This window comes from Phalacrocorax aristotelis, chromosome 19 (assembly GCF_949628215.1).
Source record: "Phalacrocorax aristotelis chromosome 19, bGulAri2.1, whole genome shotgun sequence".
NCBI lineage: Eukaryota > Metazoa > Chordata > Aves > Suliformes > Phalacrocoracidae > Phalacrocorax > Phalacrocorax aristotelis.
The window spans coordinates 5,980,733-6,002,471 of NC_134294.1; the positions used below are offsets into that span (position 1 = coordinate 5,980,733).

The 21,739-nt window shown below is 50.8% G+C and overlaps 1 protein-coding gene across 6 annotated transcripts in view; it reads left to right on the top strand.

The window, feature by feature from the left end:
- Positions 1 to 21,739, top strand: part of LOC142066635 (tyrosine-protein phosphatase non-receptor type 11-like) — a 60,128-nt gene that overhangs the window by 31,458 nt on the left and 6,931 nt on the right. For all 6 annotated transcript variants that reach the window (XM_075114371.1, XM_075114372.1, XM_075114374.1 and 3 more), the window contains 8 exons: positions 4,374 to 4,496; positions 15,372 to 15,566; positions 18,351 to 18,543; positions 18,651 to 18,770; positions 19,077 to 19,190; positions 19,612 to 19,708; positions 20,471 to 20,550; positions 21,242 to 21,397. In XM_075114371.1, the coding sequence (XP_074970472.1) occupies positions 4,374 to 4,496; positions 15,372 to 15,566; positions 18,351 to 18,543; positions 18,651 to 18,770; positions 19,077 to 19,190; positions 19,612 to 19,708; positions 20,471 to 20,550; positions 21,242 to 21,397 (1,078 nt within the window). The remainder of the gene's footprint in view (positions 1 to 4,373; positions 4,497 to 15,371; positions 15,567 to 18,350; positions 18,544 to 18,650; positions 18,771 to 19,076; positions 19,191 to 19,611; positions 19,709 to 20,470; positions 20,551 to 21,241; positions 21,398 to 21,739) is intronic.

Below are 21,739 nucleotides of genomic sequence, written 5' to 3' on the forward strand. Positions count from 1 at the left end.
GTTCTGCCAAAAGCACTCACAACTGAGCGGTTGCCTGAATGACCGACTGCACAACAATGCTTGTCATTTGCTGATGTCGAAACAACGGCGTGATATTAATAATGCCTTTTTCTTGTTGTTGTTCCCTGGGCTGGGTACCTAGTCTGGATCCTCTTAATTTGTTTTCCTTCTCAGAATATTGCAGGTCTTCCTATACACAACCTGTGACTCCAAAAGGTCTGACTCGAAGCCCAGGTTTACCCGCAAGTGAGCGGTGCCTGCTCCCCCGATGCACGGCTAGACCTTGCAGTCTGTGGGACTGTCTAAGGCTGTTTGCAGGTTTTAGTATTGCCATTTAGTGAGAGATGTGTGGGTTGGTGCTTTCTTCTTGCCTGCTCTGTTGTGGGTTGGTTTTGCTTACCAACAAATGTACTTCAGTAAAAGCCGTAATGAAAAACAGCTCTAAAGATGCTTTCTGTAAGCAGAGCTTACTCCAGGCCGGGAGGAAAACAAGCCGTATTGATAAGAGCACCTCCGGCTGTGTAGTGGCCATGGCAGTGTGCCTTCACCCACAGGATGAAGCGGCAGAGAGCTTTAGAGCACTCAGGCTCTTGGGTACACTGAGTAGGATGGGGCAGCCTTGACGAGCCGAAGAGCCTTAAATTCAGTGTTGGCTGGTTTGGCTGTTGTGTTTTTCATTCCGCTGCTTACAGGAACAGGGAGTGAGCTGGGACCTGGAAATAGGTGTGCCAGAATATCCTATGAAGGGGAGAGGCGGGGGGTGAGTCGTTGGTAGCTCTCTGATCTGCACGAGGGGTTGAGGACGTGTGCTGCCACAAACCTCGTGGGGTTTTTGTGGATTCCTGCGTAGTGCTCAATTTCCGGACTGGAATTCCCAAATGGAGATGGCCTTGAATTTGAAAATACCCCTTTCATGCCACAGCCCCGTAGTCTTCGCCGGCTCAGCCTGTCCAAAGTAGTGCCAAGCAATACGTTCCTGTCCAACCGCAGCCCTCTGAAGATGAGATGCGCAAGGTTTTGTTTGTTCTGGAAATCCATGGGAGAGGCGTCTACGCTTGCTGAGGGCTTTTTTCCTTTTTTCTTCTCCTTTTTTTTGCTGCTGAATTTGGAAATTGCCTTTCCTCCCTCTTCTGCTTGTGGGGGCTGCAAAGGTTTCTCCTCAGCTCATTGTTTATGCTTCCTGCAAGCTAAATAACAACCGGTCTGTGTATGTGTGTATGAATTGGTTCCTGCCCAAGCAGTGGGAGTCGTTAGGGGAAACGGCACTTAGGTTTCTGTTTAGTGACACAAAGACAATGTCAAAGTTGACAGAACCCCAGATTTGCCCCCAATATACTCCTTCCCTCTCTCGCGTTACACAGTGTTGTCCCACTCTTGAGTGTTTGTGCAGTTTCTAAGTGGCCCCTGCTATTCCCTCCTGGTTTTTCACTGAGAAAAAGATGGTGAAAAGGGACTGTTGTGAATCGCGTTTGTAGCTGTGGTCAACAGCTGCTGTGGTGGAAAAAGGTTATGGTCCTCCCTTCCCAAGCACCCATCCTTCCACGGGAAGGGATGTTGGACATAAGGTCCTTTTTTGTTCCTGTTGCCTTCTTCCTTGTGGGAGCCAGTGCTGTGGCTGATGGAAGATTTACAGCCCCAGCACCTTCCTGACACCAACAGCCTACACAAGGGTGGCCGTTCTCAGCATCACGCAGGCCTGGCTCCAGCTGAGGCACGGAATCCCAGGGCAACAAGTATTTATGTGGGAGCCCCGGGGGATGAGGGGAGCCATGGGGACACATGGGTCCTCTTGTCAGGGCAGCCTCTGAGGAGTGTACACCCCTGGGAGGACACTGCTGTCACGCTGACCGGGATATTCTGAGAGCCGGTGTGTACTCACGGCTATCGGTACGTACGACAAGAGCTCTCATCCCACTGTTTTAGCAGAGATGTTTCCTTAGGTTTTTCCTACTATTTTCTGGCTAGCAGTATCGTGCTGGCCTTATTGCCATTAGGCATTCAGTGGAAACGTTGTGTGTGGCCTTTGGCAGCTTTGCGCTGTCCCTGAGCTCCATTAAGCTCCATTAGAGGCATTCATTCCTATGCCAGTAGCAGTTTTTACGGCACAGTTAAATGCTGGCCCCGCAGACGGTGGATTTATGAAAGGGTGTCGCTCTTGTGATGTCAGGGATACGAGGCTTGGAAATGCTGGGATTCGTGTTTACCATTTGTTTCCATGGCCCTTCCCTAATAGACCTCTCCTCCTCCAGAATTCAAGGATCTTTACTCAAAACTGTTTGGCTTGTGGTGGGAGGGAGGAAATCTCAAATTGTGGAGGAGATGGTGACATTTCTTGACCTTTTCTATGTGTATCGCGGAGACAAACACGCTGTAATGAGCGTGCGTGTGGGTTACGTTTGTAGGTTTAGTCTTTGGGTGTATTTCCTAATGCAGGCACTCGGTGAGATGCTAGGTTACGCGTTTCTCTGCAGCACTCGAGACAAACTTGCAAGCCCTTTTGGGGGGACGACAGCGTGTTAGCTATTCTGATCCACAGACAGCTCTGTTCAAGAAACTAGCTTACTAAATGTTTCCAGATACGCTCCTCTTGAGAACCCTCATTTCACTTTGCTTGGAAAACTAAGTGTTGCAGTTTTGAGTCCTTTGGTTCAGAGTGGTGCCGCAGACCTGTCCGCCCGTGCAGGAGCTCTTACAGCATCGTCCTTTACTCTGCAGGGAGCTTTGTGTGCGCAGCTGGTTCTCTTGCAGTTGGTGCTGCCCAGAAACGCTCAATAAGTGAGCTTTGTTATCGTACAGTGTTCGTTGTGGCTCATCTTCCCCTCTTCGCTTATGAAAAATATTACAGCAGCCCCATGCAGAAACGTCTGCCGGAGTGTGATCTAAAACTGAGCAATACTTTCAGAATTGAGTGACTCGCAGTTTGGGGTGACTCGCTCTTTGGGTGACTTGTGAGATTACTCAAAAGAGCCTGGCATTTAGAAAGTGGATTTTCAGTGGCTTCTGAAAAATTGAACCGTAAAACTGGTGCCACATGGGAAATCATTGGTCTAGCATGCATATTTAGTACACATTAAAGCCTGGGGAAACACCAGTTCTTGCGATTCCATCGAGAAAACTTGATCAAGACTGATAGCATCAGAAATGAGGTCAGTAGATGGTTTGATGACACTTAAAATACAAAGATTACATTAAAGTAGCACATGATATGATGAAACATTTTTCCCCTTAGGGTGAGCTGTCTCTCTTTTCCTTTTCCAGTATGTCCTGTTAGGTATGTACACCAATCGCACTGTTACTTTCCAGCAGCACGCAAAGCAGTGTTTCCTTTGCTGCTTCCCGGGCTACGCGCTGGTCCTGTGCGGAGAACTTTGCTTTTGACGCAGCAATTTTGTGGTTTGGGTCATTTTTCTCTTGCTCTTGGGAAAGGTGGCTGCGGTACCACAGCTTGAGCTATGACTAATTGGAGTTAAAAAGTCACCGCTTCACCTTAAGTTGAAGAGTCAAAGCTGCCTTAGCTAGGGCTGGAGCAGAGTTGCTATTTTCTGTGGGCTGGGCAAAGAGGGAGATCCTGGAATATGCACTTGCCGTTGCATTTGCACCGACACTTAAGAAATGCTCTTGTAGCATAAGGACGCTTTGCTCCTACAGCATACTGCAGACCAGAGTGTGCCTTTCATTCCCAGACAGACTCGAAGGAAAGCCTTTCTTCTCTCCAGCTCTGAGCATCCCCTCTTCGAAACAGATTTTAAATGGGAGAGATGAAGGCCTGAGGCTTGTGTTCTTGCTGGGGAGAACATGAGGTTTAGTGCTCTTGATATTGGAGCTTTTTTTTGTCATGAAGCATGCCAGGAAGCCCCTAAAGAAATGCCTTAAGTGCCTTCAGGGGTGCAGGTCTTTTCTTGGTCCCAGTTCGTTTGCCAGCAACGTGACAGCTCAGAGAGTATGAGCTTGGTAAGTGCTGGGTGGGAAGCAGCCAGCCAGGATCAGACCTGGAGCCAGAAAACTCAAAACTATTTTTCTCAGCCGGTGCTTTCCTCCGGAGAGGGAACCTCCCGCCTGTGCCACAGGCGGCGCGCAGGGCTCTTGCTTTTGCCTGAGCTGAGGGAGAGGAGGACAAAGCCCTTTGGGAAAGAGACCTCTTCGGGTGGATGTCTGAGAAGACGTTCTCCATGGTAACGTCTGGACGGAGGGCTTTTCTGCGCGGAAGCTGTTCCTGCGATGCGGTGGGGTGGAGGGTGGGTGTGCTGCCGCAGGCTGGGGCTCTGTGCCTGCCTCGCAGGTAGGGAACCGCGTCCGCCCCTCGGGCAGCAGGGAGGCAGTCGGGGTAGGCTTAGGCTAACCACCATTTCACATGTCTCATTTGCACTTTGTAGGTGGTTTCATCCCAACATCAGTGGAATCGAGGCAGAGAAGCTGCTCCTGACCAGGGGTGTCCATGGAAGCTTTCTGGCTCGACCCAGTAAGAGCAACCCAGGAGATTTCACTCTCTCTGTCAGGTAAGCAGACAGCAGCACATGAGGACAGGAGGAAGGGGCTATCTCAAACTCTCCGGCACACCCTGCTCTGATTAATGTGCAAGGGAAGAGGTGCTGCACAGAGATGACCTCTCTGTGGTACCCCTTGAAGTTAAAGGGTCACCGAACTCTCCCCATCGCCGCAGGGGCTGTGCTAAAAGCCACACGCTACCTTCTCCCAGTTTGTTCCTCCCGGTGGGCTGCACATGCCCCTGTCCTGCCAGGGTTGGCTCTGTGCTTGTGGCTTGTGTTTCTGGAGCTGTTGTTGCCAGAGGAGGGAAGATGATGAGCCCACGTGTGTTTCTGGGGAGACCATGTTCGATCTCAGGAGGGATAAATCATCTTGCTCCAGTTTCAAAGGAACTTACGGTAGTTGCCTTTGGGAGAGACTTGTTTTCTGTGTTTGTAAGGGATCCCAGGAGCACCTCCATAGGAGAGGAAGCTTGCTGGCCAGCCTCGCAGTGGCTGTGTTCCCAGACGGTATCATGTGCGTCACCTTTAAAGCGCTCTTGAATTCCTCGGGACCAAGGCAATTGCAGAAAGGAAAGCTGCAGTTTTGCCGATGGTCTTTGTGAATGTGGCCGCCGGCGATGTGGTGGAGCAGATGCGCTGGGTAGAGCTCTCTGAGGGCGAGCTAAAGGGAGGAGGCAGAGAGTAACATGGGCCCAATGAACCCCTGAGATAAAAGGAACAGGTTGTGGGTTCAGGGCATGAACCTTCCACGAGCACCATCCGTCTGGTGCCTTGCAGGGAAATCGCTCAGCAAGGGTTTCTCCAGGCACTTGTAACACAGACCTCTTCATTTTTTATTTTTTTTTTTTTTGGGTGGTGGCTTCTGTTTAAATTTAAACAACCCTCATTTTGTTTAGGAAACTCCAGTGAGTTTATAAATCCTTTGACCAACACTGTGCACAAAGAGAAACTTTGTGCAAAGGACTCTCTGGACAGAGAGTTTCCACCTGGCAGAGCGCCGGCATCGAGCGGGATGTGAGCAACGCCGGCGCGGTTTGCGCCCCGGTCCCTCCCCGCGCACCTCTGCCCCCGCAGCCAGGTGCTGCCGGAGCTGCTGGCGGGCCAGAGCAGCGTGGCAATGCCGACTGGCTCCGGCGAGGCTTCGCCCTCTCCTTGTTGCCTTAACCGCTTGGATGAAACCCTGCTTGGCCTTATTTCTTCCCCCCTTGCAATTGTCGCTGGACGTGAACCTGCGCTCCTCTGCCAAGCGCCGTCATTTCTTAGCTTGGCAAGAGGGAGGGTTTGCAGCTGCCTTGATTTTTTTTTTTTTTTTTTTTTTCTTCTTTTAAATGCTTCCTTTCGTGTTGGGGAATAAACCCCAGCAGTTTGACCCTTTGCCTCTCAGCCGGCTCTGACCGCAGCTCCTCACGCTATGGAGCAACACAGCAGAAGGGGAAAAGGCCAGCTTTTCCTGGGCATTGGCTGGGTGGGGAGTGTTTGGATCTGACTTCAGTAGCTCTCCAGTAATCTTGCAATCAGAAGTGGCTGTGAGTTAATGAGAGAGGCAGGAAGTGCTTCTAATTAGAATGGAAAATAAACTCAGTCACGGAGAGCTGCCTTGAGCAAGCTGTGACAGCAAGGGAATACGTGTAAAATGGGGGGTTATCGTCATGTGAGCTTAGTGACTCTTTTCGTGTAATCTTGTGAGTCAGGGTGTTGTCTGATCGTGAAGCACTGACAGCACCTGCTTAGCCAGGCAGCGTGCAAGCAGATGCAGGTTATGGCTGTGCAACAGTGTCCTGATGTGGAAAGGTACCCAGCTAGCAGCATAATTACCCTGAAATCGCAGGGTAAGTGGCTTTGCCAGGAGACAGAGTTCCCACACCTGCACTACTGCACTTGTGCCTTGTGCTGTGGAGTCAGTCCACAAGTTTGCATATTTTTCTTCCCTTAACTCTGTCCCTGTGCCTCAGCCAAAGGCCACGTGCGTTTCTGCTGTTGTGGTTTGTTGCCTTCCACCTGTGCTGGGCCACGGCCTCCCTTCTTCCAGCTGTGGCACGTGTTGAGACTGAGTGGATAAAAGCTTGGCCTCCCGTGGAACAGCTGCAGCTGGCTATGGAGTCCCAGAGCAGTTTTATTATTGCTATTATTTCTTTACTCTTCTCTATTTTCTCTGTGGCAGAAAGCAGAGAGCGGGGAGGAAGGGACTGTCAGATTATTGGAGGGGGTTTGGACCACTTTCTACTGCAGGGAGACCTTTATATTGCAGCAAATGGTTAATAACAGTATTGTTTTGGCCATAAGATCGAGCCAATTAATGCCCTTAATGGATGAACAGTGCCCTGCAGTAATGAGATGCAAGAGCAGGGCAATACAGCATGCCTTAACATCATAATATTGAAGAATACCACCACAACCCACTGGCAGATTGTAATTCAGTGGAAAATCTGACCAACTTTTACAGTTCTGAGTAAACCAAAGCTGTGACATATACCATGTTTCCAGGAAAGCATATTAAACATGACACACAAGCTTAGAGGCAATGTGTAGAGCTTTGAGGCATCATGAATTGAAGACAAGGAAAGAAAGAAAGAAATAATTCTTTAATTGGCTACTTTTACCTGCAAGTCCTTGCTCCTTCCTGCCTCATCCCATCTCTTACTGCATGACCTGAGGTGAGGGTCGTCCTATAGTCTCAGGTACGGAAAATTTGCTTGGACACGGTCACTGGTTAGGTAGACTGGTTTTGCTTAAAATTCATCTTAGCGATCTGTTCTTTTCCCACCAATAATGGCCCCAAAACACATGCATAAGTGTTCTCGGGAATTAGAGTTGTAACACCAAATAGAGTATAGAAAGGGTAGCTTTATATGTTGTGAAAGCTGAAAACTTGGGTGTCCATCTCCCCCGTTTTTCCCCTTTCCCTGTTACATCACACGCACACACAGATGGAACAATGTGTTATTCTCACCTAGAATTGTGTCCTGACAAGAGCTATTTTTTAATCTCTGAAATGGACAGGTCTCTCTCTATTTTTTTTCCTTTCTGAGAAATAAAATGTTCTCAAAGGAAACAATACAGATATCTTTGAAAATGCACCTAAAATAGAGGTGGCACTGGGAGAAAGTACCTTTAGGAAAACCATCAAAACCTCTTCCTCCTTCTTTCAACCCCCTTCAGCTTTTTCAAGGGCTCTTGAAAGCCAGTGAGGGGAAAGGCAGCTCCTTTTAATTAGAGAGAGGATGTGGGCTGAAAAGAAAGCAGGCGATGGAGTTTTGGCTGACCAGACCACACACCAAGTGACCGTGTGCTGGTGTGTATCCAGATGCGTGTCCCTGAAGAGAGGCTAGGAAATAATATTGCAGAAGTTACGAGGTTTCCGTGAAACTCTGCGGCTGCTTTCCCTTTCTTTCTTTACTTCTGTGCACTCTTTCAGCCTTTACCATTACAAGTCTTCACAGGGCTTTGTTTTTTCAGCTTTCAAGAGAAAAAGGCAAGCCACGTGGAGAGGACGTGATACAGTTAATGAACGGATGATGTTTGTCCTGGTCTTAAAATAATAGAAAAAAAATCCTCAAAAAATCCTTAGCTCTGAGTCCAAACTGCTGGCAGCCTGCAGTTGGCCAGACTTGGCTCCTTTCATCAGCCCTTCCTCTTCTGAAACATATTCCTTCTTGGGATGTCTCTGCGGATAAGTTCAAGAGCTTGTTCCACCCAGAGGATCGGACACACCTGCCAGAGTCCAGTGCCAAGAGGGCCGTGTTTCTGAGAAGCCTTTGTTTGCTGTGCTGGTGGTATGTCAGTACCAGATACCGAATCTGGATTTATTGGCTCATCTTATTCTTTGGGCACTTCAGCAAATCTGCGGAGCGCATCAACAGGGAGGAAAGCGGTCTGGCAACTTCAGCTGAAGTGTCACGATGACAGAGAGTAATTTTGAGTAAGGCTGTAGTAATATCCTCTGCACCTAGGCATGTGCTGTCTTGTTCCATGTCGTCGCTGCAGCACTGCTCTCTGCAGGTATTTCAGTGTTACCTCAACCCACACGATAAGTCAGCTCTGTATCAGCGGGTCACTTAATGCGGGTGATGCTCCTTATTGCAGGCATTGGCTCCTGCAGGTTATGAGCGCTTGTCTTTGCCAAAGTTTATTGGGTTTGCATGGCAAGGTTTTGGTCGCAGGGGGGCCATGGGGGTGGCTTCTGTGAGAAGCTGCTAGAAGATCCCCCTGTGTCCAGTAGAGCCAACACCGGCCGGCTCTGAGACGGACCCGCCGCTGGCCAAGGCCGAGCCCATCAGCGACGCTGGTAGCGCCTCTGGGATAATAGATTTAAGAAGAGGGGAAAAAACCTGCAGCTGAAGAGGAGAGTGAGAATATGTGAGAGGAACAGCCCTGCAGACACCGAGGTCAGTGAAGAAGGAGGGGGAGGAGGTGCTCCAGGTGCCCGAGCAGAGATTCCTGTGAAGACCGCGGTGATGCAGGCTGTGCCCCTGCAGCCCAGGGGGGCTAGCGGTGGAGCAGATATCCCCCTGCAGCCCGTGGGGACCCCACACCAGAGCAGGAGGATGCCCAGAGGAGGCTGTGACCCCGTGGGCAGCCCACGCTGGAGCAGGCTCCTGGCAGGACCCGTGAATCCATGGGGAGAGGAGCCCACGGTGGGGCAGGTTTGCTGGCAGGACCTGTGACCCCGTGGGGGACCCGCGCTGCAGCAGCCTGTTCCTGAAGGGCTGCACCCCAGGGAAGGGACCCACGCTGGGGCAGTTCATGAAGAACTGCAGCCCATGGGAAGGACCCATGTTGGAGATGTTTGTGGAGGGCTGTCTCCCGTGGGAGGGACCCCACGCTGGAGCAGGGGAGGAGTGTGAGGAGTCCCCCCCCGAGGAAGGAGTGGCAAAAACAATGTGTGAAGAACTGACCCCAAACCCCGTTCCCCATCCCCCTGCGGTGCTGGTGGGGTGGAGCTAGAGAAAATAGTGAGTAAAGTTAAGCCTGGGAAGAAGGGAGCTGTGGGGGGAAGGTGCTTTTTTAAGATTTGGGTTTATTTCTCATTATCCTACTCAGATCTGATAGGTAACAAATTAAACTGATTTCCCAAAGTCGAGTCTGTTTTGCCCGTGATGGTAATTGGTGACTGATCTCTCCCTGTCCTTATCTCGACCCACGAGCCTTTTGTGTATTTTCTCTCCCCTGCCCAGCTGAGGAGGGGAGTGATGGAGGGCTCTGGTGGGCACCCGGCATCCAGCCAGGGTGAGCCCCCCACACAAAAGTAACGACAGCACTCCAACACTTCATGCTTTCCTTAGAGTGGCTCACAAAACCTGGACTGAATGGGACACTTTGGAGGAATGCCTCGGCTTCTGAGCCTGGAAGGGGCTGTAAGCTGGAGCTGGGCTTGCAGGAGAGCTGCGGAAGCTGTTCTGCATGGTGGGAGTGGAGCAGAGTGGGGTTTTGGAGGATGCAAGTAGACTTTATTTGCCTGTTGCAGTTCTGATGAGCAGCTGGTGCAAAAGCTTCCTCCCCTTTCTCATACGCTATGTCACATCTCATTTCCTAGAAGGACCTGGTACTGGGTTTGCTTTTGATATTGAGTCTTCCAAATTTTAATTGTGATTCTTAAGAAAATACAGCCTTTTGAAAGTGAGGGCTGTTGGGGGAGAAATATGGGAGGCCATGGAGGAAATGCCCCCTGTTTTCAGCCTGCGGTGCTTGCCTGGATCTGCCAGAGCATGTTTGCAGAAGACCAAGTATTCAGAATTGCTTCTGAAGAAAGTGAACAGCTTCTTACAGATTTGGCCAGGTCTGGGTAAATAGTTTGAACAAAAGGAAAAGGCATGTTGAATGTTTGCCTAAATGGCCTTTGGCCTGTGGCCACGACAGGGATGCAAATGCCAGGACACTTGGTTAAGAACCATCCGTTAGAGACCCTGTTAACTTGGTAACTGCATCACATTTATGGGAATGGATCTTATCGTCATTCAAGGGATATAGTACAAGATGCTTCTGGGTAACAAAGTTTTGTTAGAGCTAGTCTCCCTGAGTGGTTTCCCTGATAACACTTCCTTGAGCATTCCTATATTTAACTGGACTTTTTTTTTCCCCCCCCCCAAAAAAAAGGCATGTACAGGCACACTCTGGGTACTTGTTAAGACATGCAAACAAAAAGGAGGATTTTATGTCCTATAGAGTACGGACTCTGTGGAAAGGAGTAAATCAATACTGCATGTGTGTTATGCTGGTGGAGTTGCTGCCTGCAGACGATACGGATGCAGCACAGGAAGAAAGATGGGTCGGGAGCAGAATGGATGGAGGCTTGAAACAGGCTCTTTTCTAAAACAGTTGTCCTTGTGCCTCATCATAATAGCACCTACATATTAAGGCCCTGTAATCCAGGCCTACACAAATATTCAGTGAGAGGTACGCCTGATTCTGCCTCTTCCAAGGCAGACCGGCCAGCCAAGGGAAGCGCTGTCTTCACGTTACAGCTAGGAAACAAATGATGGACGCAGAGTCGCACCAAAAGCCTCTGAGAAGGTACTGAACATCAAATCTTGGCTAAGGGCTTTTATCACAAGGCCCTCCTTCCCTTAAGCAAGCATGTGCTCCTCTGACAATGGCTTACTTCTGTCCTGGAGTGGCTTGAATTTATTTTGAAGCCCGTCATTCAGTTAGAGGCGTAATACTGACAGATGGACACCTCTAGCTTGCTTGTGCTCGTGTTTGCTGCTATTTACAGGTTTGGCAAGCCAGAGGAGGGTGTTGGAAGACTCTTTTTGATGGCAGCCCGTTGGCACGTGGTCTGTGCTTTGCATCCTTTCCCAGGGCAAAAGGCTGGGGCTCTTTGGAGCAGAAACCACCTTCAGGAATGCAAAAAGCATAAATGCTCTATAGGGAAACGGTGCCAATGTGTGAGTACTTGGATGTCCTTGGTCTCATCTATGCACCTCCTGGAGCTCCTAACACCTTAAGTGAGCAGTAGGGCTCAGGCAGTCGGCTGAATTGCTTCTTCCTAGGAATTGGGTATGAGGATTTGAAACCCATACCTAATTTCTAGAATTCACTTTGTTATATACTTGAAATAGCATGCAAATGTCAGTTGGTTCTGTTGTGTTGTATTGGTGGATCGTGAGTTTTCTCTGAGAGCCCAAACTATTGTGTAATTGAAAGCAAACCTTCAGTGAAGTTTCTAAACCTTGTGGGAGATTTGTCTTGTTTTTCACAGAGCAACTTTGGGATTTTTGGGGTTTCTTTCTGTAGGTTATCTGGGGGGTCCTACATGCATGCTGTGAAGTTCTAGGCTTTCTCTGTCTGACGCAGGCAGGACAAGCACATGACCAAAAGAGACTTTTGGGGATGCAACAGGCGAATGTATTTCTGACATTTAAAGCGGTTCTTCTGCCTTCAGTGACAAAAAAGGGTCTGTTTGGGTTTTTTTGCAAGCCCTCTTTGTATTGACTGTGCTCTATTGCGAAGAACAGACTGCATCCACACTGGTGGTCACTGCAGTATGGACACAGATTCACCAGTTGGAATGTTTTCCATCAAGCAGCCCTCCTGGATGTCTAGCTAAGGAGTTGTGCTGATGGTGTGAAGAAGCTTAGCTTGGAATGGAGGCAACTCTCGCTTGTCTGACTGCTGACTCTGAAGCTGCCAGAAAAGCTGGCATCTGTATTAAACAGTGCTGCATCCCTGTATGAGAGCTGTGTGTCTGTTAGAAGTAGCTGTGCCCTCTGGCGCAGGGCAGCTGAGTCCTTTGGGCATCTCCTTTGTGCTTTATTTCGCCAGCCAGCACGTCGAGGGCACAGTTTAATGGATGCTGCTACTGTGCAGTCCAGTTCTGCTGCCCAGCGGAGCTGCAGAGGTGACGCAAGCTTGAAGAGAAAAAAATGGGAAGGAAGTGGGGATCGATCAATGCCCTTTGTGTTTAGCACGACCTTGAGGGCTCATGGGATAAAGGACCCTGATTATCTCTCTGCTTCTCATCCCTGAAGTGCTCAAAGGGCTTGGGGGTGGGGGAGTGGGTCTGTGAACTGAGCCTTTGTAGGTCTGTAATGGGTTGTGATGTGGAGACTAAGCTGTGGAAAGAAGGGAGCTTTTGAGCCTCAGGCCAAGTGGCAAAACCAGTTTCGTCTGCTGCCTTCTGTGCTGTACAAAAGCTCTTCGTGTCCAGCTGCTGGTGTGCACGGCTGAAGCACTTCATGTGCCAGCTCCTCTCGGAGAAGAGGCATTGTCATTGGAGAGCTGCCTGGGATGTGACTTTCGCAGCCAGTTTTCGTTTCCATCTAGTGAGTTCTGCTCATATCCTAGATGGCCAGACTTTGAAGTCTCTGCCCATGGGACAGCTGGAGTTGGCATGGCAGGCCAGGTCAGAACTGTGCTTACCAGACGTACCAGGAAGCACTAACTGTGCCTCTCCAAATGCCCAGCATTTCCCTGTGCCGCTCAGCAGTTCCCTATATGTTACAGGAGGTTGGGTTCTGTCTCCAAGACCTTCTTGTCACGGTGTGGTGAGACTGTTCAGGACCCAGATGCAGATTTTCGCACCTCAGGCCTGTTTGTCAGTCTTCTGCTGGTTTTGTTCTGCTGTTAATGTGGGATGATAACACTGTGGATGCTGTCTCTGTTCACGCTCGGTTGGTTGTTGCCACTGAATCGGCACTAACTGGAAATCGCCTCGATGCCAGACAAAGAATCCAAGGGGGGCTGCGTTAGCACAAACTGGAATTGCTGAATCTACATTGACAAAGTCCTCCTTAGCAACTGGGATGGAGTAAATGTGAATATGGCCATCTGTCAGGGCAGTGTTTTAGGGAGAACCACATGGCATGTGGTGGACTGTAGCTTCAGTGTGGCTAAGAGTGGTGCCAGCTAATCGTAAGCCATGCCTCTAATAAAGGCAGGTCTGGAGGCGAGACACAGAGTAGCCGTGCTAGGACACTGCTGTTCATGTTTCTGTGGGCTTATCGCACTGAGATGTCATTGCCAGGTTCCAGCTTGGCCTCATCTTGTGGCAGAGCTGCTGCTGTGTACTCTAGCACAGCTTGTCAGACAGTCAGCATTTAATCTGCTCGTGCACGTGACAAGCCCCTCACATGCCAGAAGTCGTGGCTGTTAAAATCCTCAAGGTATGTGGAAATAGCAAAATCCGCGGCAGTAGTTGCATAAAGGTAGCCGTGCCTCTGGGCAACAGGCGTGCCTCCCAGGGATGGCGGTGACCGTCCCATCGCTGCGAGAGACTGCTGCGCTTCCCACAGTGCTCGGTGTGCCCTTCGCCAGTCGTCCCACAGTCCTGCAGGTACACAGCCCCAGGCTCACGGAATTTGATGTCAGCTCTTTTTGGGAGAGTTATTGCAAAGTCAGCAGAGTCCTCTCAGGTGGACTTTCACTGGACCTTGCAGTGTATATAGTTCAATGCAGTATTCAAGAGGAGGTTGTTTCTCATGTTACCTGAGGAGCCAGGTGTCCCGTCTTGCATGTGCGAGGCAGGATGGATCCCCTCTGCCAGAGGAGAACTCAGCTGCCTTGGTGCTCTCCCAGCGCTTGCCTAGACTAGAGGAATTTGCACCAAGGTATCCAAATAAGACGACACCGCTGTAAACCCTGTGTAGACGCAGCATGATACCGGGAGCCTTCGCGAGCACGTCGAGCTGGCACAGCGGGGCTGTGCCCCTGCAGCTGCGCCACAGTCCCCTAAGGCAGGCAGAGCCTTCTGCCACTGCTTGCGTTGGAGGGCCAGGTCTTGACCTCTCTCTGACATCAAGAGTAGGGTCCAGGCTCTGAGGTAGGCAGTACCTACAGCCCAAGGAAACCAAGCAGGAGATGATTTTGTGGACCTGGGGCAGGATATCCAATAGCACCTGGATATCTGGTCTTTCACTGCATTGCTACGGGGGCTGTACCCGGCCGCAGAAAGGTGGCAGAAATGGGGGCAGAACCGCTACTGAGAGCCCCAGAGCCCCTGCCATGGATCCAGCTCTTCCTTCCATTTAACCTTGTGCACTGCACTTTAGCTTTTCTAATTCCCCACGCCATGAAATGGCTTTTCTGTCTGACCTGGTACACTGCTTATACCACCTGGAGTCTCCCACATCTCGCTGTCACGGTTGCTTTGGCAACAAATTGAGAGAGGCTGGGAGCAGCTCGGCACTGTAAAGAACAAGAAATTTGCTCAGATTTACGAATGTCTCTGACCCAGCTCGTCCATCAGGCAATGGGCTTCCAGCCATGTCTCCCCGGCTCAGAGGGGCTGCTGCTAAGTGCATTTAAAATGCAATTAACCTGCCTCTTGGAGGTTAGTGTGGCCTTCTGAGGAAGGAGGCTGGGCTTTGCCAGGGTGAGTGGGCTTTTGGAACAGGCTGATAAAGGCACGCAGCCATATTCCCTTGAGCCTGGAGGGCACCACTGGAGAGGGGGAAGCATTAACCCTTTTGGTACAGTTCACACACACAGTTCACAGGCAATATATTGGTTGGGGTGATTTCTTTCCTGTTTGTTTTGGGTTTGGGTTTTTTTATATACTATTTAGATGATAGCTAGTATACCTGTGCATAGAAAACTGTTTGCTATAAAGCAGAGTCGAGGTCAGAGCCTCATCTAGCTGAGAGTATAAGTAGTGTAGGAAGTGGAAGTGATGGCAGAGGAGGAATTATTCACCTCCTTTGTGTGAGGCTGCCTGGGAAGCAGAGCGGGCTGGGAGCTTGTGAGGTACAGAGCCAGCTCTTGGCTGCGTAACCTTGGCCAAGGAGCATCCAAACCTTCCCCTCCTGTAGAAGCGGGGCCAGCGTGAGCGGAGAGCGCGTGGTGCAGCTTACAGGGGCAGGTGGTGTCCAGGAGGCATCGGGACTCTGAAGGTCAGTGCTGGGTTTCCATTCTCTCGTGCTTACAGTCTTGTTTGCCTTCCTTCCTCAGAAGAAACGATGAGGTGACACACATTAAGATCCAGAACACAGGGGATTACTATGACCTCTATGGAGGTGAGAAGTTTGCCACCCTTGCAGAGCTGGTGCAGTACTACACCGAGCAGCAGGGGCTGCTGCGGGAGAAGAACAGCAATGTCATCGAGCTGAAGTACCCTCTGAACTGCCAGGACCCCACCTCGGAGAGGTAAGCCACGCTCTCTGACAGCCTCTCCCCGTGGGGGTGACAGTCATCCCAACTGGCGCAGACCCTCCAGCTGCACCTGGCCTGCGTTTGGAAAGGAGCCCGAAACAGAGTGCGTTTGGGTGTGATTTAACTTTCGTGACCCAAAAGTTGCACGCCTCTGGGATACGGTTCCCTAGCTGCTCTGCATGCAGAAGCTGGCTAGATAACATTAGCAAGGCCCAGAAGCTGATACTTGCTCAGCATCAGCATGTGCTGATAAGCTTTCTCTAGCTTTTAGGTGGCTGGGGACATGAGCAGAAGGAGCTCATCCGCAAAGGGTCCTGCAGGTGTATCCTAGGAGGTGCGTAGCTTAGCTTTTAAAAGAAACAAACCACAGACTTACGTCTGCCTGCAGGATGCTGGGTGGAAATGCCCTGAAAAAAGTCTTACCCCACCCCACCTCAATCTGTAACTGCTGTTCATCCCAGCAGCAGCACGTTGTGGTCTTGCAGGGATGGGGACGGCTGACTCGCTGCGAGAAGCGGCTTGCCTCAGGCTACCTCAGGGTGTTTCCACCAGGCGATGAGCGGCTTGCTTTCTTGCCCTTCATCTGTGACACTCCAGTGACCCCTTTTTTCCTTTTCCTCCCCCTCAGTTTCCCCAGCGTCATACGCAGCGGCTGACATGGTGGGTTGGAAAGGGGAATGCCTAGTCAGGCGGCTGGCGATGCCAAAGCAGGCCCCTAATTACTCTAACTTTAGCAGCCGGGGTAAGGCGAAGCTGTCGCTAGTCTCGGTTCCTGAAATGGAGCAGAGGTGCTCCCTCCGCTGTCATGTGAGCCGGCCGGGCCGAGGTGCTGGGAAGTCCCTCCAACTCATGTGCTCCCTTGTTGCCAGGGAGGTTTCTTTGCTCCTTCCAGATCGCAATGTGAAAAGTGGCCGGGCAGCCGCTCGTATTAGTAGAAGCTCTGGAAAAATGGAAACCCCCTTCAGCTGGGTTTTCCCCTCCTCTCCTGCCAAGGAGAGTCTGGCTTGGCAAGGAAGCTCCATAAAGACTTCTCTCCAGACCACACATCTGGTGGCATCTGGAAGAAGAGAGGGAAGAAGGGTCTAAGTCCTCTAAATACACAAAATGACACCAGTGTCAGAATATAGCGGGATGCGTCAGGGTAGCAGTGTTTCCAAGACCTGAGCCTGAATAGCAGCAGCGCTGTAAGCAGGCACCAAGGTGCTTCACCAGACGTGGGCCGTTCTGCCCTCTGCAGCCGTGCGACTCGTGCAGCCCCGTGATCCTAACGCCTTCGCCAGCCTGCAGGAAGGAGTCTTGCTCTTTACAGCTCTTCCCAGTCAGGCTTGAAATGGCTGCCTTTGCAACACGCTGAGTCGGGACTCGAAGGGCCCGGCATCACTGACTGCTGTCCTATAAACTTCGTCCTCTGGGACAAAGTTGCTGAGACGTGACATGATGCCGTTGCATCCCCCCTGGAAGGTTATTTTGAGCCTCTCTGAATTCCTGGCAGCTTGGCTGGACGGCCAGGAGCCAGCGTCTTCAAAGTGGGACCTGTGGCACCTGCCCAGAGCCATTGCTGAGTGTTGGAGTGTGGGGATCGAAGGCTCCGAGGCAGAAAAAAACTCTGCTTCATTCCAAACTGTTGTTTGTGTCTGTGGAAGGCTGTAGCAGAGTGCTAGCCCGTGAAGCACGCTGCCCTCGATAGCCGCTGCGCGGGCAGGTGAGACGTGCTGCCTTGCCGAGCTGCTGTGCAGCACAGGCCAGGTGAGCTGCCTAGGCAGAGCACCCAGCTAGCACCATAGTGCTGCCGTCTGAGCGGCGGAGGGCATGCCCAGGAATGGGGCGGGTTATCGTGTGCTTAACCCCAAGGCTTTGTGGCGAGAGTGCTCCAGGCTTCTGAAGGAGCAGGTCGAAAGATAGCCTACGTTTCACTGGGACTGCAGTGTAAGTGTGTCAGCAGAGCAGGAGAAAGGGTTATGAGAGATTAGGTGGAGAAACAGGGGCACGTGCACACAAGGTGTACGGAGAGGTGGAGCGGCTCATGCCTGCGCAGTGAGGCTTGGGAAGAGCTCAGCACAACCCTCTGCACGTTGTAATTGCCCCTGGCCGGAGACGTGGCTGTGGGGAGGGTTGGAGGGGGAGAAGCCTCCTGGGCATGGTGGGGAGCCTGGTTTTGCCACTCCAGGCGGGGCCTTCAGCCAGACCTGAGCTGAGGTTAGCGATCTGTAAGGGGAGCAGCAGTAACTACAGTGAGGAGGACCCTTCTGAAAATCCTTCCCAAACTGCGTCAAATCATCCTGTTCCTGGTCAGTCTGTCCGTGCTCTGTGTCTGATACCGCCTGGCTACAGCCGGCTGACTCCAAGTGTTCTGCTTGTTCTTCCACGTTGAAAAAATATAGGAAAATGCAGCCACCTTCGAGTAAGAGCTGCCAGAATCATGTTTCTTGTAGCTTTGTCGGAAGCTATCCCTAGATGACAGTGCTGTCATACATCATGTGGCAGTTTAATATACTGATGCCGTTTCACGTTTGGCTGGAGGATTGGGCAAAGTCCTGACACTTCCAGTCTCAGACTAAGGGGCTGATGTGACATTGCAAAGAGTTGGAGGGAAGTCACTGGGGACTGTTTCTAAAATAACTCAAGCTGGTCTCGTGCCAGTGGGGAGAGCAGCCAGGTTGGGAGCCTAGAAACGGGTCTCCCCTGCACACCGTCCCCAGCAGCGAGTGTAGCTCGTGCCTAAAGGCAGTGCTCTGTGCGTTTCTGAGCTGACCTTGGTCTCCATTGCTGCTCCCCAAGGTGGTACCATGGGCACCTCACTGGCAAGGAGGCAGAGAAGCTTCTGACGGAGAAGGGGAAACCAGGTAGCTTTCTGGTGCGGGAGAGCCAGAGCAAACCGGGAGACTTTGTGTTGTCGGTGCTGACGAATGAGGATAAGATGGAGACTGGAGACAGGAAACCCCACGTGACCCACGTGATGATCCACTACCAGGTGCGAAACGGGCCGTTCCCGCTCACCCTGCGGGAGGTGCGGGGTCGGTGACCCAGCTGGGAGCTGGGGCATGCGAGTCTCTCTGGTTTTGTCATTCTCTCCCGCAGCCGGATGGGAAGTATGACGTGGGGGGTGGAGAGAGGTTTGACACGCTCACAGACCTGGTGGAGCACTACAAGAAAAACCCCATGGTGGAGAAATCTGGAGCTGTGGTTCATCTGAAGCAGGTAATAGCTGCTCTAGCATGTATTTGTTGGTACTGGGCTTGCTCAAATTCCTGGGGGAGTGCACGGATCTGCTCCTGCTCTTTGGAAACTCCCTGCCCCTAGAACATCCTGCTGGATCCTTGTCATGCTTGTCCAGGCTCACACTTTCCAGAGAGGTCCCTGGCCCTGCACTCAAGACCTTGGGAATGGAGCCAAAACCTGCCAATACCCCCAGGGATTCATGAACTCTTTTGGTTTTTTTTCAAGGGGAAAGTTATCTCTCTGTTCTTGAAAGTGATTTCTATTCTGTCTTCATTTGTCTTTCAGCCATTCAATGCCACGCGCATCAATGCCGCTAACATTGAAAACAGAGTGAAGGAGCTGAACAAAATGGCAGATCACAGTGAGAAGGCCAAGCAAGGGTTCTGGGAAGAGTTTGAGGTACGGGATGCTCCTGTGCTCTGTCCCACTTGTGCCCGTGGGTGAAAATTATCATATTTGCATGGGAGTGTTGTGGTTTCCCGGCACTGGGGAGCTCTTCTCAGCACTGTTGCTCCTTTCCCTGTTTTCTGTGTTCAACTGAGTTGTTTCCTGGTCCTTTGTTTTCATTGCTTTTTCTCATGTCCAAGGTAGTTTCTCCTTCCTCATCCTAGAACCTTTTGTTCCCTGCAGGGATTTGTGCCTTCTCCCCCATTAATCCTCTCATTAAGCTGCTTCTTTGCTCCCTTTCCCTTCCCGCAGGCACTCCCTCTGCTCTCCTCAGCATTAGGAAGCCAAATGGCTTGTGAAAAGAGCCCTCCCTTTGCCTCTGACTCTCCTTATCAGGCCAGAACAGTTTGTTCTTGTGTACTCTGCTCCGCAGATGCTGCAGCAGCAAGAGTGCAAGCTCCTCTACCCCAGGAAGGAGGGACAGCGACCAGAGAATAAGGCAAAGAATCGCTACAAGAACATCCTTCCCTGTAAGGAGACACTGAATACTGGTTTGGGTTTTTTCACCACCATTTCTGCAGCCTTCTCTGGGACTAGTTAACCCTGCAGGGCTTTCTGTTCAGAGCTGTGTTGGAGAGAAGGGTGCACTGTCCTAGTGGAGTGGCCTTCTCCATCCCCTTTCTAACCTGGTCCTTCCCTTTTGCGTGGGAAACCACTGGTAAATCACGCTCCTCTCTTTGTGCTGTGAGTCCCAATATGCTTCAGCTCTCGGGTGTGGTTCAAAAGCCACACGGAGCCAGAGGTAGAACCTCCGAAGGAAATACTGGAAAACTTGAGCTCAGGCCAGCCTGCAACACTCCGTATCACTAAGGTCCATCCAAGTTACTAGATTAGCAACATAGCTGTGGGATGGGTAGTGTGGGCTACTGCCGTCATTAGGGGAGCGTTTTACACCCTCTTTTGCAGTAGTTACCCTTCATGGGTAATACTGTAGACTTATATATAATGCAAATCGTATTTATTTATAAAAAATTAAATAATTTTAAATTTTAAATATAATTTTAATTTAAAATAAATTTCTTTTGAATCTCATACAAATTAAAATTCAAATTTTAAAAATTAAAACTTAAATATAATTATATATATAATATACTAAATAATAGTATAATATACTAGACTTCATAGTAAGAGCCTTGGGGGAGCCCTTGCTGGGAGCCACTGTGACTACCTTGCAGCAAAGCCCGTGCGCATGAGTCACTCCCGTGTTCATTCTGGACTCTCTCCTCCTTCAGTTGATACCACACGGGTGGCACTCCGAGACGCAGATGAGAGCGTGCCTGGATCTGACTACATCAACGCCAACTATATCAAGGTACTTGGAAAAGGGAAGACGTGTGGGGGCTGCCTTCAGCCCAGTGCTAGGTTTCTGGTGGGTAAGTGCAGTAATGGTCTTGAGGGCATGGCCTGTCAGGACCAGCATCTTTCACTGGGTCCAGGCCAAACACTGGATCTTTTACTGATCCCACCATTCTACCATGTCCTATTTGCCTCTGTCTCAGAGTTTCTCTCAATCCCCTCCTTTCCTTACCAGTTCAGGAGGTCCTGGGGGTTGACTCAGACTCTCTGTCATTGACCATTATCTCTGAGGTCAAATTATAATTGTCACCTGTAAGCTAAGAGCTGCTTGAAGCTGTATTTCCAGCAGTGCTGCTCTGGCACTTAAGCACCAGCCCTTGGGAAACCTTCAAGGTGGCTTCATTCCAGCCACGTCCACCTGCAGTTGCGCAGCTGCCCGCTGGCACGCGTCTGCTGCGCGGATACGTGCGTTACAGCAGTGTAAAGGTCCCCGGAGGCAGGCAGACCATTCTGGTGGTGACTCTGTCGAAGCTGGCAATGAGAGTGGTTCGTGTCCAGAGTTCTGATGAATACAGGAAAATCAGCTAGCTCAGAAATCCTGCGTGGCAAGGTGTGCTGACTTCGCTGCTGAAGGTGCAGGAAAGCAATTCTCAATTCCTCACTCCAGCATTGTTGGCTTTTTCCCCCCCCCCTTCTTTGCTCCTCAGAGCATCCCTGACGATGGGAGGAACTCGGAGCACTGCAAGATCTACATAGCCACCCAGGGCTGCCTGCAGACGACAGTGAACGACTTCTGGGCCATGGTGTATCAAGAGAACAGTCACGTCATTGTCATGACAACCAAGGAGGTGGAGCGGGGCAGGGTGAGCACTTGCAGGGTGCTGCCCCCAGGCCTGAGCGTTACCTGCTGCTAGTACTGATAGCGCCTAGTGGAGTTGTGCCTGGCTAGCTTTCATATAGTTTCTTCTCTGTCTTGTAACGTTGCTTTAGCTCTTCTTCATGAAAGAAACACACCGCCTTGCTCTGCACAGCCCATCTCCCCAGACCCCTAAATATTAACAGGGTGTCCGTCATATGACTTGCTTCAAGGCTCTGGGGAGTTGCAGGTGGCAGAAAGAGACAGAGGGAAAGCATTGTGCTTGTTACAGCAAGCTGGAAAGAGGGGAGGGGGTGTTGCAAGCTGTGTGAGGGACAAAAGTAATTAC